Source organism: Podarcis muralis, chromosome 5, assembly GCF_964188315.1.
Source record: "Podarcis muralis chromosome 5, rPodMur119.hap1.1, whole genome shotgun sequence".
Classification (NCBI taxonomy): domain Eukaryota; kingdom Metazoa; phylum Chordata; class Lepidosauria; order Squamata; family Lacertidae; genus Podarcis; species Podarcis muralis.
In genome coordinates, this window is record NC_135659.1 from 43,737,403 (window position 1) to 43,758,143 (window position 20,741).

The following is a 20,741-nucleotide window of genomic DNA, read 5'->3' on the forward strand; positions in this document are numbered from 1 at the left end:
AGTGAATGTTGACCATTTTCATATATGAGGAAATATATGTAGGACACAGTAGAGGTGGAAGTCATCCTCACCCTTCTGTGCTCTTTCCCCTTGCCTCAATGTCCCATATTATAGTCCATTTATACAGCCCAGAGAACTCAAGGGAAGCCACTGAGACCTGTGGTTTTTCTTAAATGGATATTCCCAACCCTTCATTTTCACTTCTCCATGCTGGGTTCTGTTTCTTTGTACGATATAACCATGAAAACTTATAGAATGTATATAATCACTGAGGCAAGCAAAAGCATCTGACCAGGAAACTATAAAATAGCTCTTGTTCAGAAGTAAAATCAATAATTGTTGAAGTCATCATTGTTGTGCTCAGCAGAACATGTCATTTTCATAAATCATTCACTTTCATTTTCATCAATCATGCATTACAGCTGGAGAATGGAAGCCTGTTGTTGGACATAGATGAAAATCTTGGTAGAGTCACTCAGGTAAGAGAATTCTCAGTAGAAATAGATGAACTCACCAAACTAGTTAGCAGAGTATGACTGAACAGAGATTAGTGCCAGTTACTACAAGCTCTTAAGATGTTGGCAGAAAGCACAAATGTTTGATTATAATTATAAATATTTAACACTTTATCTGTCATTCACACAGTGTTACTCAAACAGCTTGTGAAATTTGAATATGCTGAAATTTCATAAAACCTGAGAAGAAGCTGTTTGAGTCTGACCTGTAGTTCTAAAATAGAAAATGGACAGGGTCTTTCCCTAGTAATGCCTTCCATCCAAGGCAAGCCACAGACATAGTCCCAAAGACAAAGCAAGTCAAAAGTTAGAGAAATGAGGTAAAATTACAGTCACCTTCTAGCATCTCCACAGTGGTGAATGACCTCTGCAAAATTTCTGCCACTTACCATTTAGAGTTCTCTTTCTCTGCACAAAGAAATGACAACAAAAATCTGAAAAAAGCACAACTCATTCATATGTGTGTCATACATCGGCTGCCTTTCCATCCCAGCAAATATATAACGGTGTAAAATAAACTCTAGCTAGTCCCATATTTTCTTTCTCAGAGTTTCCTTTGTACATTAGATATTTAAATTTCTAAAATATGAAATCTAAGCTAATTTTCCTATACAAATTGCATCTAGCAAGATCCGCATTTAACAAGCAGTTGCTTAACAAGCAGTTTACAGTAGTAGCAGCAGCAGCATGTAAGGTATGGAGATTCTTTGCCACTGGTGACAGAGTGCAAATGCAAATGTTTCCATTCTACAGGCAGCATGATGTTACATGTTGTTAGCTGCCCTGAGTGGTGCATGTACACCTGAAGGGTGAGACACAAATGCTTTAATAATTAAATATCATTAAATATTTAATTACCAACAGAAATACACTTAGGATTCTGGCAGATATAGAAAAACCCTGCATCTGTGATGCTCTTTACTCACAGAGTATGTTTCCATTGCAGAGTGTGTGAGAGAAGGAGTTATAGTGCTTGAATCAGCTAAAACTAAAATTATGCATTGTGATGAATGATTGCATGGTGGGGATGGGGCTGTCTGCTAATCAGTTATCCTCCTACGCTCCTTTCGCTGTATTGCAACCTTATTTGCACCGCTTTATTTCTGCTCACTAAAATTTAAAAAGCTGTTGCCAAATAAAAAACAGATTTTTGTGCAGCACTTTGAGGGTGGAACATCAGAGGTGAAGTCATCTGAGGAAAAACCAACAGAAATGGGTATGGTTAGCCTAGACTTGAGAAAACACTTGAATGTTTTGTATTTTTAACTCCCATATCCACAGTTGAACAGTAACTTTAGTAGAATCAACCAAAATGACACAAAAGTGTTTCAAGCCTTAAAGTTCTCCAGAACTGTTCATCAGAAAAGATATTACACAAAATAGGATGGGGGAGCAAGGAAAAATAAAAGAAGAAAGATAAGGCTGGATGATGTAGTCATACGGTCAGTTTGTAGATCTGCACCTGCTGCTTTGACCAGTTCCTATGTGCAACATCCCCCACACAATTGCCTCCAAAAGCAGATGGGCCTGTTAGCCTGGTCAGGATCACTTAAAAGCATTTATTTTAAAAACACTTCCTCTAAACAGCTGTCCTAATTCCCATAGTTGTAGAGGAACTTTTTCAATATGCAGCCATCACGGAAAATGTTCTAGTAAATCAAATTCAAATATGCTCTTTCAAAGAAAATTATTAGCTTCTAAAGAGATCATTTATTTATATTAGCCAAATTAATTTTGATCAGCTTCACTATTTGCATGCTAATGCACCTCCTCGAATTGTTCATCAGTTTATCATATCTTTCTTTCCTGGCATCATTCTGTGAATGTCCAATAATTCACTTTGCAATTACAGTGACAGTCTCAAATGCTGTGCCTCATTCGCAAGCCCAGTTGAAAGTTGAGTACGCTAGGACACTGTGAGACAACAGTATGCAACTCAAAAACACAGAAAACTGAGTTTCACCTAATCTGTTTTGCTTTCCAAATTATTGGTAGATGTTCTTGTAATGACCAGGAATAACTTAATTCAAAATCTGTGAAGTATTTCCAATGTACATGATACAACAGGAATGTTTACCATCTATGCTTCTCTTCCATCATTTTCTTATAACCTACTTGATTGTAGGGTGGGTGGGTGTACCTGTCCATCCCAAAATAATTCTCTGGCTCCCAAGGTATCATAAAATTAAAGATTACCAAGAAGCACAGTTTTATCAGAGCCCCTTTGTCTTGCAGAAGCTAGAAAATAATATCTACCAGTGATAATTAGTAAAGAAATTTCCTTCTGAAAGTATCTTTTAAAGGAATGGATTAGTTTACACCTTTTTTTTGCAACAAAAGGGACACAACCTTTAAAATGACATCTTATTAAATGATTACATTTTACAGGACCAAATGCTTTCAAAGCAAGCATCTGAAAATCTGCCTTGCCTTTCTTGCGTTTACATGTGGAATAGCTAATCCCTTTTCCTTCATATTAAGACAACGCAGGTGTCAAATTCCATTTTTTAAAGGGTTTTGTGCTATAAAAAGCATCCAGTTCACTTTCAGTTTTGAGGGCCTTTAATTGGAGTTCCTTCAAGCTCAGGTAGTTAACATCCTTTTTGTAGAATTTGTTCATAAGTAGACAGAGAGCTCCACGCTTGGAAGGCAGACTGTTAGAGACTGGAATTTCTTGAGCATTATAGTTAGCTTGCACACTGAACACCTCTAAAGCTCTGCCTGAATGCTGATTTGAACGTAAGGCTCTGTGAAGTTTATGAGAGTCCCAGTAATGAAATAACAGAGTAGTACAGCATACATTATTTAATGGTTAATCATAAGATTGGCTTGAGAAGACTGGTCGATTCTGCCTCTGGAGTTGCTGGGTGTCTGTATTTGGGAATCACCTCCATGCTCAAATCCAATGCCCATAAAGTCCAAATCTTGCAACTGGAGCCCAGATTTAATATGGCATTATCAGCAGTATGATTTTAGCATCCACAACCTGGATTTTTTCATGCATATTCAGCGCACCCATCCATGATTTGCTGATGGCAACCTGAAGTGGGACAGGCATTTATGATGATGGAGGCAGGCTGCCAAAAAGGGGGGGGGGGTGGAGAGACCGAATGCAGAAATAAATCAGAAAAATGTATCAAAAGGACCAAAATATTTTATTATTGCATAATGTGTTCAGAAACAAAAAATACCTTCTTCAGGGACAATGTTCCTTATTGACACGCTGCAAAATATATATATTGTTTCCTCCCTTGCCAAATGCAACTCAATTCTCATAGGTTTTCAGAAACAGGTTCTGCCACATTTGTCCCAACAGTTCATCCCAGAGATTGGGATTGATGCAAATTAAATGTCTGAAGGATGTAAATTATTAGTGAAAAAAACACACTTGTTGGTGCGTTTAAACAGCCTGCCTTGGGAAGAAATGTATCTAGAACACAATGGTTTAGGTGACCCAAGGAGTCAGTAGAAGATACCTATAGGACAGTGGGAACTGTTCCATTCGATGGATTACAGCTCACTTGGTGAGAGGATGATATGGACATAGCATCCTTTGTGGGAGGTTTGTAAAGGTCATTGTCTGGGTACTCATTGACAAGGTAGTAGAACTGAAGCCAGTGCAACCTTTGGATAAATTTCTTCCTCTATCAGGGGGAAATTTCTACGAAGGGCAGGGGGGAGAAATTGATCCTGTCTTCTGATCAAGTGGTTCTGTGTAAAGATTTCCCTCTTCACACCATCTGTGGATTTATTTATTTTTTAAATCCTTTAATATCTAGAGTGCCAATGAGATATTAATGAAATGACAATTGTTCAGGTTTGCCTCACAGACTGGCCCCCAAAAATTGCAAGTAAAAAATTGTTTTGAGAAGTTACTCTTGCTTTCCATTACAAAACTGGCTTCTGTGTTGCTCAGTGGATAAGAGATGAGACATGCCTAAAACTTTGTTCTTTCTTTTTGCAATTCTTTGCAGGCTGTTACCCAACTAGAGCTGTTTGGGGACATGTCCACTCCTCCTGATGTAACCTCTCCCCCTGTAAGTACCAGAGAGAAATGTCCTGCCTCTTTCACACATGCCACTTTCAGCAGGCTTATTGTAGCAGCATAATGCATTTAGATATTCATGACTAACAATGCCCCATACTGAAGCTGAAAGAATTTCAAAAAGGTTTGCAATCATTTTACCCAGTTTGAATTTTTCCTTATGTAAAATTGCTCATTACCTTTCTACTTCTTTTTCTGCACTAATTGCTTACACTGATCCCCTGTGAAGCTATTAATATCACACAGCCTTAGACCTTTCATGGGGGGTGGGAGAGAACAGGTGCTGTAGGAATTTGCATATATCCTAGGAGCTGGGGAAGAACACTTTTGGGTTTATTTAATACATTACAAATCATAAGAGATTTTCCTGATGCAGCTTCCCATTCTGTTTTCTAGTTGCTGCTGTTTTCCCTCCCCACCTTTCTGCTGCTCTCTCTCTTCTGCATCTCCTCTCTTATAACCGCCCCCCCCCCAGCCCATGCTTTCCTCTCTGTCGCTTTTTTTAATTAGGAAAAAGGATGTAGAGCCAGTTCTTGGCAGCAGAAGCCACAACTGAGATGCCACCCATGTATGTTTAATCAGCACATTCTAATCTTGTTGTGTTTTACAGACCCCTGCAACTCCAGGTGATGCCTTTATCCCATCTTCATCCCAGTCACTTCCTGCTGGCGCAGATGTATTTAGTTCTGTACCTTACAGCACTGCTGCTGTACCCTCAGGTGAGCTTTTTCACATCATGCTATATAACTTGAGAACTTAAAGGCCAGTCTGAGCATATGTGGCTTTTAATGGGAGCTATTCTGTTGTACATCAGAACATCCAGACCCTTGATGAATTAGTAATTTAGTTAGTTCTAGTTTCCTCATACCTGCTCATTAACCAATGACTGCAGTGAATGACCCATTACAGATATAAAATCCACAGAAAAAAAATGAACACCTCACATCAGGCATCTTATTTACATCCCCCAACCCAGAAGATACAGTTTACACCTTAAGATTTTGGCAATCCATTTGTGATTCATTCAGTGAACAGCTCCTAAATCCTTCCATATTCTTCTGATGGCATTTGGGCAATCTCTTTCTCAAACAGCTTAAGGCCTCTTTCCTCAAGGCCACTTTCTTTTCTCTTTTGATTTTCCTGGAGTTCCAGTAGCCACAGGAGAAAAAAGACTGGTGTTTTATGTTTTTCACTGTTCTTCGGTGTCCAAAATGCAAACAATGATAGCTTAACCTCATTTCTGAAGCTTGGAATAATACACAGACAATACATTTGTTCCCCATTACTACTTCTGATTTGTTGAGCAGTTGCTTTTGCTTAAATCCTCTTTTGCTTATGTAGTTCTTTATCGGGAAGAAATAACGCAAATGAAAATGTATGTTTGTCTCTTTAAAATCCACTGTAATGTTAGGTGTGAATTAGCCAGAACTGTGTGTGGTCTGCACTAAATTTCTAGTTTCTGCTTTCAAGTAAATTAAACTTTGTGATTGCAATAAATTGTGCAAAGCAAGTGCATACGCATGTGCATGCATATATTACATGATTTTGCTAGGAAGAAGAGTGTAAAGACATACAGACTTAGGAAGCCTGTCCCTTGATTGCTAGCAGAAGTAGTTGGTACAGTGTATTGGTGATATTTCTGCTGTTTACTGGGACAGTGTAGGAGTTTGAATGTGCTTGTGCAGCCCTGATCTTTGCCCTGCACTGTTCCAGTAAGCAGTAGCAACACCACAGCCAGAAGAGATACAGGGCAGTATCACCCTGCCAGCCATTCCTGACTGGACAACCTGCAGCTCCTTTGATGTTAAATTAGGCTATATCTGCATACTTGCACATTTACTTGTATAACAATTTGCTAACAGATTGCAGGTGTGGTTTGAATCTTACCCCATTTTCCGCTTCTGTGTGTTATTTTTATTTTGTTACCGTACACATCCCATTGTACAGAAAATGAAATAGGTTGAAGTTTTGGAACACTCTAATACAAACATTCAAAATGAACCTGGATTTATCTAGTCAGAGCTGTGGACATGCTAACAGCTGGCTTTGAAACATAAAGCAAGAAAACTGCTTCTTTCCATAGCAAAATAAATGTGTAGGGTTTTTTTGCAATATAAAGACTACCTTATTGTTGTGTACATGCCTCATCAGCAAAACTTGTTTAATCTCCATTTAGCAAAAAAATAATAATATCAAAATCTAGGTAGAGTAAACATTAAAATGAGAAAAGGGAATAACATTTGAATGCTGCTTTAGTATACTCAGCCAGGTCATGATTTTTAAGGAGAGGGAGCCATTAATTAAGAAGCTAGGAAATTTCCCATGTTAAGGTGTGCTGGATGGACAAAAAAAGAAACTGAAACATAGAAGAATTAGAAGTGATGTATGTAAAATGTTGAAACTAGGCCTTCATACAAAATGTTTTTGCAAGCTAATGGATCTTTTGGCTACATTTTAAGAATATCTCTTAGAAAAGAAGTGGCATCTTTCATTTGGAGTGCAGCCTGGACTACGAACATTCAAACACTGTCCTACCTTATCCAAACCTAAAACTAAACTTGAAGGCTAAGCACACATGGCTGCTCTTTCCTATTAATGTTGGTTAATGAGGCCAATTACACGTGTGCTTCATGGAGAGTGGGAACAGATGATAATAATTGGGGTGGGTGAGTGGGTTTCATAGAGATGGTGGAACTATCATAGCACCACAACCCCAGCGCTAATGAGATGGAACACCAGATCAGGTTTTTAGTGGGGAAAGACTTTTATCAACTATAACTTTAAAGTCTTTGCAATGGGTTCTAAAAATGCTGGTGACAAAACTCCCTCCCATCACCGCCGGTCCCAAATGGTCTGGGGAGCAGTCACCTCCCTACTTCATGGTCACTTCATTGTGCCGAGGGAGTTCTGCCTGTGTAACACACACCCATCCTTGTGGATATGAGACATTTATTCAGAACCCCTAACAATCCTACCTGTTTTGAGATTTTAATGGTTATGTATGAGGATACTCCTTTTATCTTCTAAAAGTGCTTCAGAGCACTCACCAAACTGTTGCTTTTTGTGCATTTCTTCGTATAATCTACATTGCACTTGTGTATGGATATTCATTATATTTACCTACCCTTGGTACCAAATTCATAAAGGTAGGAGGAGACCATTAAGCCCTAGGCCCATCTTTGAGGAAAACACCACAAATCTTTAGCAACTGGAATGTTTTGACATTGCACCAAAGGGGCAGGTGGCTGGGTGAAGGACAAAACACAACTGAGGAGGGGAGGCAGTCTTGCTTTATATAGCTGTCCCCTACTCCTCTAAAGCAGTAGTGTGGGCTTGGCTGCTGACCTTTACTCTCACAGAGGGCCAGAAATACAATTCTAAAGGATGTGCATGCTCTGTTTTAATCAGTCAGATCAAATAGGTCTTGTAGGCTATCTGCAGTGCTCCAAAAACTTGCAATACCTGTTTGACTACAGATGCCAGGACAGGGGGTGGGGGTTGTATGCATACACTGGGGCAGGGTGAGTGTGAATGTTTTTTCCATACTACTTTCACCTTTCTGCATACAGTTTGTGTGAGTTTGTCCAACTTCTTCGTGTTACTCAAAATCTCGGATATATGATTGACATTCTCCATATCTAGATACCTTTACTGCCCTTGTATGATAACTGCAGCTGCTGAAATCCAGTGAGCAAGGAGCTAATGTCCAGTATAAATAGGGGGGGGGGTCAGAAGTCTACACAGATGGTCATTTCAGAAACATAATTGGACCTTGGGCAATTAGCTTGATAAATTTGTGGGTAATAAATGGGCAATGGACAACGTGGAAAGAAAAGGGTTTAGATGTAAACTACGGTATGGAATAGGTGAAGACAATACCTTTTGTTAACCTACTTACTGAAAATGCAAGAATAAAGTAAGCTTATATGTTTCCCAAAGCTGCATGTCAAGCTAAAAATACTGGAAGCAAAGTACTGGTACAACTAAGTACTGGTCTGTGATAGGCTGGGTGTATGAGCAAAACAAATACTCTAATATAGAAGATTTCTGTTCAGAAGAAAGGGCAGAGAAAACATCATTAGGAACACTCCCTTTTTTCTCTTATTTATTGGAAAATGCCGCCTCATTAAAATAGATTTAGTTTTGCATGTAGTCTAGTAACAGCTTCTGAACCTGCCCCATGCCTCTGTCCAACAACGCTTTCAGTGGAGCAACAGAAGTCACCAAAACTCATTTGTATATCTGACCAACTTTTCTTCCTTGGCTGCCCTCGTTTTTTTTCGCTCTTCCTGTTCTGAAATTGTCCCCGCTCTCTTTCCCCCCGAAGGTTATGTTGCAATGGGAGCTGTCCTGCCCTCCTTCTGGGGACAACAACCTCTTGTTCAACAACAACTGGCCATGGGTGCTCAGCCTCCAGTTGCTCAGGTGATGCAGGGAGGACAGTCAATTGCATGGGGACAACCTGGGATATTTTCTCCCACCCAGCAACCATGGCCATCTGTAGCTGGTCAGTTTCAGCCTGCTGCCTTCATGCCAACACAAACTGTATTGCCTTTACAAGCAGCCATGTTTCAAGGTACCGTTGCTCCCATTGCTACCGTTCCACCTACAAGCGATTCCACCAGATCCAGTCCGCAGACAGATAGGCCTAGGCAGCAAGCAGGAAAAGAAATGTTCAAAGATTTCCAGATGGCTCAGCCTCCGCCAGTGCCATCACGAAAACCAGATCAGCCTTCCCTCAGTTGTACCTCAGAGGCCTTCTCCAGTTACTTTAACAAAGTTGGGATGGCACAGGAAGCAGATGATTGTGATGACTTTGACATCTCTCAGTTAAATTTGACTCCTGTGACTTCTACAACGCCATCGACGAACTCACGTGAGTATTCCCCGTTTTTCTGCCGCAACCTTCCGCACATTGTTTCCCTTTTCTGAGATGGAGCTGTCAGAAGTATCCATGAATGTAATTAAAAATTAAATAAATTGGGCGTCTTTGAAGTTGGGAAGACATGAAATCGAGGATAATCGCATGGAGTTCATGGATGTCCGTAATTAATTACACACATTACTTTTAATGAATTTCATTTTTGAAAGACAGTGTAATTTAGTTGTTGAAAGACAGTGTCATCTTAAATATGCATAAAAAGTGGCTTGCACAATCGGCTTTGGAAGTTCCCAAAGCTGGGATTCTGTTTGCTATCGTCATGAGCTAAGGAAATCCAGAAATTTGGTGAGGGTTTCTGCCCCCTCCTCCAATGGAAGCTGTGCTTGATGCAATGGTGGCTTACTGATTTTGGATTCATAATTACCAGCCTTACTTGAGCATTGTGATTACATTGTTGCAAAAACATTTTGTGTGAATCAACCCTAAATTAAGAATTGCTGATGAGATGATTCCCGTGCTTAAACACACAATAAAATTGGATGGGGGAGTTGGATTTAAGCAGGTGTGGTGATGGATCATCACTGCACTGAAGCAACATTCCTTTAGTGTGCTTAATGTGTATTTCTGATGGTACTGCAACAATTGCATTGCAAGTGATTTCAGTGGACTACTGCTAATTTTGTACTTCATTTGTTTCACAGTGTAGTTACAAGAAATGACTCAGTAGGCATCTGTAGTTTTTTAAAAGATGGACATCTTCCAGTGATAGAAAGCTATTATTTATTTATATTTATCTAATTTTTGTTAAAGATTTTAAGATAAACGCATTGGTACTGCTGCATAAGTTAAAAACAGAGTAAACCCAGGACATTGTTTGTTGTCATATGAATGATAAGAGGTTGCTGAATTTTGCAAACTAAAATTAAAATATTTTGAATCTTTCAAAACTGTCAAACTCAATGGTTCCCAAACAGTTTACTAAGAGCAATTTTTGCCTTTTAAGACAAGTTTCTCAGATCCATTTATTGTTAATCTTGGGGGGAGGATTGCAAAACCACACAGTGGCACTTGGCTCATAGCCCACCCAGACACATGCCAGCAGGTTCTCTGGTGTTATTTAGGAGTCAGTCATCCACTCAATTCAAATTATCTCTATTGTCTTTATTCAGCTCCAACTCCTGCTCCTAGACAAAGTTCTCCATCCAAATCCTCAGCATCTCATACCAGTGACCCTGCTGCAGATGACCTCTTTGAAGAGGGCTTTGAAAGTCCGAGTAAAAGTGAAGAACAGGAAGCGGTAAGTGGGGCAACTCCAAATCATTAACCCATAAACTGCTCAGTTACTATGTACATGGTTCACAGTTTTGAAAATTTTGAAAATTCTAGTCAAATTCTACTTTGCATGAGTACTCAAACATTTGCTGTAGATCACATTAAAGGTAGTATTCAATCAGCAAAATTGGACTGTAGAAGAAAATAGAGGAGTGTTTCCTAGTCCAATTATAGACACTTAACATAGACTTTGGGCAATGAAGGTTGCCCTACAAAAAATAGAGTTAGGATATGAACGCAAATGTTCCCTCAATTTTTCTCCCTATTTGATGCAATGTTTAATCAAACTGAAGGAGAAATAATGAACCCAGCCCCCTTCCCCCACCCTTCAAACTCTTCTGATTTTCTCCTGACTGCTCACAACTAATGTAAATTACAGAGGACAGAGTGTTGATCAGTGCTCCCACTTCACTCTTCCAGTTTCCCCATCAGCACCGATATGTGCTAGACTAGCATGTATACTGCTGAAGCAAAAACGTGTAAGTCAAAATGGAAGATTGCACAGATTAACTTAACATTTTTATCTACATGTCAGCTTATGCAGTCTATTTGAGTGTTCCTGCTTGTTATACATTTCTGCTGGATTGTTCTCTCATGATTTATTAGTCCGTATCTACCTCCTCCTGCCGGCTCTTTGAAGAGACAGAATTCAGGAGGAGCAACTGTGAATTAGATTTCAAGAACCGGAAGCAGTGTGCCATCGAAGCTTTGTGTGATGGCACCGTTGTAGCCAATATAAATTGGCAGCTCTGCCTTAGAAACACAGAAAGATATTGGGGCAGAAAGACAAAGGAGTTCAGAGACTTTGGTGTGATGCAATGGGGAGGGGGAGTTCAAAATGCAGCCCCTGGCACTCATAGTGTCTGAGTCGAGTTTTGCCCCCTTCAGGCTGAACTCAACCTAGGAAGGATCTTACGGAGTAGTGAGTTCTTCCCTCTGCTTTCTCCAGGGCAAGCCAGGGAGGATGATTGGCAGGGAAGAGGGAATCCATGCTCTCCATTTTCTAGCATTCAACAGGAATGCTTTAGCTGGCAGATTTCTTCAGACATTGTAAAAATAGCACAACACATTTGATTTCCCAGGGGGAGGGGGGGAATCAGTGACATTTGAAAATGAAAGTAAGTATACACCTTAATACTGGGAATGGACAACCCTTCACAGGTCAATGTGTAGTGGCTTGGGTAGGTGACAATATGGATCCGTTTTGCTGTCAGTACAATCACATGGCTTGGCTTAAGTTGAATAGCACGAGTGGTGAATACAATAGCTAACGCATGACTCTGTGCCTGCCTCACTTGCAAGGAGACAGCAGAAGCATGACCTCACATTGGTAATGGCAACTTGGTCTCAGATCTGTGGTGTCCAAATTTGCTTGTGATGACCACAAACCAGTTATGGGCACCATACACAGATCCAGATTGCTCTCACATTGCTGAAAACTCATATTTGGCTGGGTTTGAGTTGCGGTGCAAAAATAGTCAGACGTGGCCATGGCAACTGCTTCACATGAATGGCTCATCACAAACTAGAACCACTAATTAGGCAGGCTTAAAGCAGAAGCCATGCACTAGGCATTTGTCTGCTTCTTGACCAAGTCTTGAAGGTAAAGTTAGCTTTGGCCAAAATGCACTAACCTAAAAAACTGTTTCTGTGAGCTCAAATCAGTTTACTATCCTATTCAGGGCTGGCTGGCCCCCTGGCACCAGTTGGTCCTAGGAAATATCAGCTGTAGTATATGACTTTTAAATTATTTTCATCCACAATAGGCATTCATGTTAAAATGCACCCACTGCATGAAAATAACTGCTGACTTTGTTTTCCTTTCTGTTGTTGAGAAAAAAAGGTGTTATGTTCTTGTATTCTAGCCTGATGGATCTCAGGCCTCATCCAACAGTGATCCATTTGGTGAGCCCATTGGTGATACTGTAAGTCCACAGGGCGATAGCTAGATAGCGCAGGTTGGGGTAGGTATCTGTCCTTTTCTCTCTGTCACTTTTGAGCTATTCATATTCACCATTGCCTGCCTTCATTTACATTGATGCTAGCCACAAACATAATATATTCCACATATACAAAATGGAATATTTCATACCTTCATTTCACTACTTCTCACACCATTGATGCATCACTGGTTGATAACTCCATTTCTAGGTGGTGCACTTTTGTGTTGTCAGAATAATAATAATAAAATAATACAACCCTAGGGAAAATATATATTACAGCAACTGTGAAATGAGAGATTATCAACAACAGGTTCATAGTTTTTCTTACAGAATATTGATGCTCTGCAGTTTCTGGTATTCATGATTAGCATTTAAAATATTTGTATATTGTGTATTTTATCTTTTTCTGATAGAAATTGCAAAGTGGCAGGCAATGTTCATCCAGGACTGAAATGACATCAGCAGTGCAACATATTTTTTAAGAGAATGAATTAAGCACCATCAATAAATTAAGATGTGCCTTCCCACTCTGTGGCCACAATAATGGTCAATTGGAAAACCTATTAGTTAAAGGGTCTAATGAAAATATTAAATTACAATGTTGATGTCTATGGGTTAACAACCCACCCTATCATTTTAAATATATATTTTCCATGACAAAATGCTAAGGCAACACAATTGCTTTAATCGTTAACTGCACGCTGCATGTTGTGGGTGTTGATAGATGTTTTATGAGGGTGACCGTGGCTATTTTTATTCTGGCATCTGTGTTTTGTCAGAAAGATTGTGATGCTACAGTGCCTGTGAGTGTTGAACATCCCCATCTCATCTCAATGTATTCCAATGCTGCCATATGAAAAATGTTTCTTTTATTACACTGCGCTGTGATTTGAAACAGTTCAAGCACTATGTGATTTATTGCTCATCTTTCTGTGTATGGAGCATATGAAACAAATTAATGGAAATGGTGGATTTATTTTTAGTGCATAATGTGCATCGGTTTCCAGGCTTTTAAGAATGTGCTTCCAACCACAGATATCTGAATGTACTAGCTGCTATCCAATAGTCCCTTTCCCATGAGCCTAAAACCATTTCTGCCCTCACCTGAAACCACTGTCATCCCTGAAGTCTGTGCAGTCTCACTAGGTAAATTTGAAATGTTTGCTTTGTCATTTGTGGCTTTAGATTTCTAAGCAGTATACAACTAAGGGGGTGTCAAACTCTTCAATAACTACTTTGTCTCTTTAAAAATATTCCTTTATCCCACTTTCCCCATCAGTTTGAACTATACTATTGTGCTTTGCTGTTTAATGTTTGCACATTGTATGGCTCCATATTAGCATTATGACCGTTTAAAGGGAGGGAAGAGCAGGTGTTCCGTTTTGGCTCTCCCGCACTTTCATCAGGTAGGGGAAATCTACAGTTAAATAATAGTCTATCTGAAAAAGCATTAAGACAAGGATGGCCAAATCGGTGCCCTCCAAATGATTTAGACTACAACTCCAATGGCCCTCTACCATTAGGCCAATGGAACATGGAGGCCTAAATTATCTAGAGGGCTCCATGTTGGCAACTGCTGCATTAAGGAATTGAATGGACCTGTTCTTTTCCCTTGAAGCTACCACAATATTTAGAGGGCGATTAGTCCAAGTTTGTTCTCTATGATCAATAGTTAAAACTGTGACAAGGCCCAATATCTTCAGTCCTACTTCATTAATGCTAAGCATCTTCTCCCAGTAAGAGGGAGAGAGAGAGGTCTTCATATTTATAGAGGGCTTTAGAATTTGGAAGTGAATAAACCTGGCATGAACACAGGGTTCTGTTGCAATCAGTGATGCACTTGGAAGCTATATTATCTTCACTCAATGATCTTGTTTATGCTGCCTCTGTATATACCATATTTACTCGAGTCTAATGTGCCAGCGAATCTAATGCGCACCTTAATTTTCATAACATAATTTGGCCAAAAAAGGTGAGCATTAGATTCAAGTAAATATGGTGTTCAAGTGCACTCTCCCACTTGGTTTTTTTAATGTCATTTTGCTTTCTGTGTTGTTAGCACTTCTTTTCTGTAGTATCTTAAAGTCTTTGTATTTGAATAACCGAGTCTCTTATCAGTTCCTATATCTTGAACTACGTTGCACTTTGCATCTACCTGCAATCTTAAACTGAAGCTTTCAAACTTGGAATTCACAACTAACCTTTAAAGAAATGACAACTGTGCTGTTAGTAGTCAAATCTGCAATCTACTGATAAGCAAAATGTTTGCCTTGCTGTGGTTTTTTCAATCAAAAGCCAGGACAGATGTCTTAATACATTCACTGAAATTGCAAAAAAGAAAGAGTGCAGCATTATTCTTAGGCAGCAGTATGTTGTTTCAATTCAGAGAATGTAGATTTGTGGTTCACAAGACAAAGGCAGCAAACAGCAATAGTACATTTATTTATATTTCTTCAAAGACTTGGCTAGCGTTGTGAAGAAAAGGCAGCACTTGCTCAAAAGTATTACAATCTTTATTTTTTTTATCCATCAAGGCATAGCAGGATTTTTTACAGGAAGGCAGTTTGCGTGGCAAGGCCCCCAAACCAGCCCTTGTTAGAATAAAATTCACACTGACACAGAATTTTGGTTATTGGGCAAAATTTTAGGCCACAACTTTATTGATTACAGAAATGTGAGCAGTATTGGCAAAGGACTATATCGGACTCCTGCCCCCTTTGCAGGAAGTCAAGAAGGGTAAACCACCCAAAGAGGAAGCCACATCGGGGGAACCCGCCTGTAGCTCTCCTCAGTGTCCCCAGAGGCCTGGCATGGCCCTAGCCCCTCAAGCAGACATCGGATCCAGGCCCTGCATTCCTTTAACGGAATACCCTTGGTCAATGGACCCCTCCCTCAGTGAGCCAATGCCTAACCGCCAAACCTTACAAAGTTGTGGCGAGGTAGGCTAAGAGGTAAGCGAAAACCAAGTGGCCATTGCCAAATGGAAAAATTCCTACCTGGCCCCCATGCCAAGACAGGCAACCAACCAAAGTCCAAAGCAAGGCCAGAGGGCATCTAAAATAAAGGGCGGGTGTTCAGCAGCGTGAAGCAGATGCCTGACACGTGTCATGCTGCCACTTTTATACCTTCCCCCCCACGAACACCCCACACAAAAGTGGTTGGCCAAGATGCCGGGGTGATCGTGGTGCCACCCTGGCATGATGGCATTACTCCGCCCATGCTGGGGGGGAGGAACCGGCCTGGGAGCCTGCCTGCAACCAGGACCATCCTTAAAGATGATCCCACTTGTCAGAACCCAACAGGGTTGTCAGCATAAAGGGCTGATCCTTCTGTAGCAGTGAGCAGCCACATGCAGTTTTTACCCTCTGACACATTCCTTTTGGCTGCTGCCTAAAGGTTGTCACCTGTAGCGCAGAACCTTCAATTTGAGGAGAACTGGACTGAGATAGGAGAACAATGGTGCTTCGTTTCCTGTCATTCCTGTAGGTGAGCCTATTGTCATTTAACATATTTGGACCTGTACTTGGAGGAGCTGCATATATTAACTATAGTCGATGGTCTACCTTCAAATAACATGGGACATAATTATGCATAAATGAATTGGCTTCACTATTACAGTAAAGATCTTTATATTTTGAAAATTACCTGGGGGGGGGGGGCGATTCAGGTGCTGTTTATCCTTCTAGGCCCCCTTTTCAGAAATGTTGCCAACACGCAAGAGCACTTTGATTCTCTGTGAACACTCGAAGCTAGTCCTGGGCTGCTAAGCTGAACTATGAATGGTGAAATTTGTCTCTTTTGTTTTCTCCTTTTTCCAGTTCATGTATTCATTCGCAGAGGGCACATTAGATAGGTCTGCATTATAATGTGAAGTGAGCACATTTCCCCCAATCCCTGGGCTAAGTGTGCTTTTGTCTCACAGGATAACAGTGACCAGATACAGCCCACTTACTGTAGGTCAAAATGGTCCAGCTAAATTCAGCCCCATAACCATTTTGCCAAGTAATTAACATGAAGCAAACATGTTAGTTAGTTATACAAGTTAATAACTACTGATATTCAAGTTATGGGGTGTTATATATATACCGTATTTTTCGTCCCATAGGACGCACCTAGTTTTTTGGGGGGGAAATAAAGGGATTTCCCCCCCTTTATTTCCCCCCCAAAAGCAGGTCGGGGAAACCAAACCAGGTCGAGGAACAGCGGGATGGCGGCGCTGCGCCTCCCTGCTGTCCCCCGAGCTTGTGGGGCTGGCTGATGTCTGCCCGGCGCGAGGGGCGCCCCGCCCACCGGGCGGCAGGCTGCTATCCGCAGCGTGGGGAGCCCTGCGGGAAACTCCTGCAGGGCTCCCCACGCTGCGGATGTCTGTCCGGCGGGCGGGGCGCTCTGCTTTCAGGGTGCCCCGCCCCCCGGGCGGCAGGCTGCTATCCGCAGCCTAGACAGCCCAGCGGGACCTCCCGCAGGGCTGCCTAGGCTGCGGATGTTTTCCCGAAGCCTGGAGAGCAAGAGGGGTCGGTACGCACCGACCCCTCTCGCTCTCCAAGCTTCAGCGAAAGCCTGCATTCACCCCATAGGACGCACTCAGATTTTCCCTTCATTTTTGGAGGGGGAAAAGTGCGTCCTATAGGGCGAAAAATACGGTATATATAATACTATGTCCTGCTATGCTGAGTACTGTAAGTGAGCTCATCATAGGGACAGGATAACCAAGCAAAGCACAATTAGAGGCTTGTTTTTCATCATGAAGCCCAGTGCAAAGGAGAACTTTAAAAACCCACAGTGTTTTTATACATAGCAGCTGTTATTAATGAGCACATAAAGCAAGGGTCCCTTCACCATAAGGAAGCAGAACAGCCCTGCGCCTACCCCTCCACTGTTGGATCTGGCTCTCTAAAGAAGCTTAGCTTGTAGTATAAAAGATACATTACAATCTTGACTGAGGTGCTACTCCTTTGGGATTCCTTGACCTTCTTTCTCTGCAGCAGAGTCTCAACACGGGGCTTTCCTTCTGACTGGATGATCAGGAAGCAGAAGACTTATTTTCTAAAATGCATCAGCTGAGATTCTACTTTCTGTTCAGCCAGCCAGAAGGAAAACACTCTGCTTAAAATCTACATAGGAGCGCAGAGGTCAAAGCAGCCTTGGGAGAATTGCAAGTTTAAGTTCATAATGCATCTTTTATGCCAGCCTTACATACATCAGTAAGAAAAATTCTGCCCATCACCTTATCTGGTTGGCTTCCACTAGCAAAAAGGGATGGTCTCTGTTAAGATAATAAAGAATACAGGGACAATAGTAAAGGATATAAGGTGTTTGGTAATACTTTTAGCTTGAAGAAAAGGTCCAGAATGGTAGTTCTCTTAGAAAAATAATAATGGGAGCAAACAGTACTATTGGTTGTAAAGCTAAGCTACATAAAGGCTATTTGCAGTGCTGGATTTACATATAAGCTAAACTAGCTTAGGGCCCCACTCTCTGGGAGCCCCCCAAAAAAATTAAAGGGAAAAAAACCTGGATGTTCATTTCCAAAATATAAGATAAAAAGAAATAAAATAAAACCTGCATACAGTTAGAGCTTAATAATTATTTCACTATTAATATACTTCTTAATTGTATTTCAGTTCAACAATTACTTTGATAAAATACATATTTTGTTATGTGCAAATGACTTTAGATACCTATTAGGTCCATAAATTACCATATAGCATATATTCAACAGAAAAAAACGCAACAATTTGTTGTAGCTTAGGGCCTCATCAAACCGAAATCTGGCCCTGGCTATTTGTGATCATTTTTAAGATGAAGCCTTAGCAGTGACTTTCTGAATTAGAGGATAATTTTGATAGCTAAGAAATGGGAACTGAGGTGCAACAATCTTGTTAAAAATGTGTTTTTTTGCAAAGGCTATAAAGATAAAAAAGCCAGTTCTATGGAATAATTTTTGAAGGTCATTTAAAAAAAATGTATCTATACCCTGTTAACTAGTGTCTGTAGGACAAAGCTACATTGAGTTGGTTAACATTAAAGGGTCTTACAGATTTAAGTGTCATTTTGTGGGGTGGAGAGATTTATATATTTATTTACCTTTGTGGTATAATTTGCTGGCTATCTTGGTACTGCTTTTCAGTGTCCAGTTCATGACAATTGACCCAGGAAAGGGCCCTCTCTCTTATCTTGGCATTATTTATTATTTACATATTCTTTCCTGTCCCTTCTAATTTACTTCTCATGCACCTCTGGTACTATAAGGTGATAAACGGCTTTTTAATTTACTTTGCTCAACCATGTGCATTTGCTATTCACTGCTAAAGATATGACCCAAAGTGCACTGACAACAGATAGCTGGATCCTTTCTGAAACTTCAAGGCCATTATTCTAAGGATAAAGTGAGGATTACACCAGAGCAGAGTGAAAGGTCCCATCAAAATTTATGAAGCCTAGAGGCCAAATTGTCTTCCTTTCAAGTACTATTGTATTGTAAACTAGCCAGAATTGTGTCTGTCTGTGGTCTATGCAGCAGCAATCTATGTAAGCATAATCTTTGAAGTGTCCCCAAATTTGGAATAGAATTGTTATTATTTCTTGCATACTGGGGTAAATATGATGATGGACATAATGTTCATTATGTGTGCAATAAGACCTGATTTGAAATGCTTAGATTCTCTGCATAGGTGCTACAGATTCATGGGCCAAGATTGAACATCACAATAGTAGATGTGATGGGACTTCCCTTTACTCCCTTCTGAGGCCCCCTCCACCCCCAACTTTGTGCCCTGTTGAGGGTCCCCTAGCCTCCACAGCAGATTATTTAGGGGTGGTGGGAGCTTGGGGGGAGGGGGAGAGGAAGTAGAAATCCCATTTGCCTGAGCAAAAAATCCATTGCCCAAGTGGACTGACCTTGTTGGATATCACCCATAAAGACAAGATATGGTATGCTTACCTTTACCCTTCTTCTTGAGAAGTGAATACTTTGTGGGTTGGAATGCAAAATATGCTGCTGTTACATAATATAATTCAGAATTTTAAATTAGTCATTTACAAAGAAAAATAACCTGCATTTTTTTTAGACCAACACCACCACTCCATTTGGAAATAACCCGTCACAGTATATTTTTGTCAAGACCAACCCAAATGTCACAAAGTTGTGAGCAAGCTTTCAAGTTCTCCAGAATTTTTATCACTTGCACGTGCCCATTGCTGGACTCGACAAGGAGGGAGCATAGGTCCTACAGCACTGCTCCACACCAGGGTTTCATAGTGGGGCAAGATCCTGATGTCAATTCACTAGGGCAATTTATAGAAATGTTTAGATCCTTTAGGAAGCTCTATAGCCAAACTTGCCAGTGCTTGCAATGTGTTTATTACATGGTAGTTCTGCTGATATATCTGGCTGGTATTACTAACTTAACATTTATTTGGATTTTGAATTTGTATAATATCATGGAATGCTAAGGTGACATATGGCGCATTGGGCTGCTTGTTAGCTCATCACCAATCATTGTTTTGCTATTTTTAGCCATTGTTATTTTAATCAAACCTACACTGACTTTGGAGTGAAGCCTTCCTGCATCTCATTGCTAGAATGCGCCAACAGAAAAGTTCATAGTAGAAGATGTGAAATATTTAACTGGAGTACAGGAAAACAATTTGTCATTATTCCTCTGAACTAAAACTGCATGTTTATAAGCTGAATGATGTCCTTGCTCTCAGCAGGATTGAATTTGCCTTATCCACCCACCTTCTTGGACTTGATAGAGACTCAAACTGTTTTCTCCCAGGGGGAAAGGACAGCCAGTCGTTTGAGCAGGAGTGTGTCATGGGAGGGGACAGTCCAGTATTTAAAGTTACACTGCCACCCCCTTCTCCCTCATTTTGTCTTGCCCCTCTATAGTGGGCTTTGCCGAGCCACTTTTGGGGTGGGTTGTTGAGAAGGAGTTTAGAGGGAGCCCCTGGTTGGGACTTAGGACTCCCTGTTTTTATCTACTTCGCACTGTAGGGTATCTTGTGGTGATTTGGTTAACTTG

At 40.6% G+C, this 20,741-nt stretch overlaps 1 protein-coding gene across 14 annotated transcripts in view; it reads left to right on the forward strand.

Moving 5' to 3' along the window:
• Positions 1-20,741, forward strand: part of DAB1 (DAB adaptor protein 1) — a 570,912-nt gene that overhangs the window by 546,006 nt on the left and 4,165 nt on the right. For 9 of the 14 annotated variants that reach the window (XM_028733330.2, XM_028733334.2, XM_028733329.2 and 6 more), the window contains 6 exons: positions 423-479; positions 4,490-4,552; positions 5,171-5,279; positions 8,888-9,436; positions 10,612-10,739; positions 12,640-12,738. In XM_028733330.2, the coding sequence (XP_028589163.1) occupies positions 423-479; positions 4,490-4,552; positions 5,171-5,279; positions 8,888-9,436; positions 10,612-10,739; positions 12,640-12,723 (990 nt within the window). In that variant the 3' untranslated portion in view covers positions 12,724-12,738. The remainder of the gene's footprint in view (positions 1-422; positions 480-4,489; positions 4,553-5,170; positions 5,280-8,887; positions 9,437-10,611; positions 10,740-12,639; positions 12,739-20,741) is intronic. The other 5 variants (XM_028733338.2, XM_028733341.2, XM_028733342.2 and 2 more) reach the window with 3 other exon arrangements.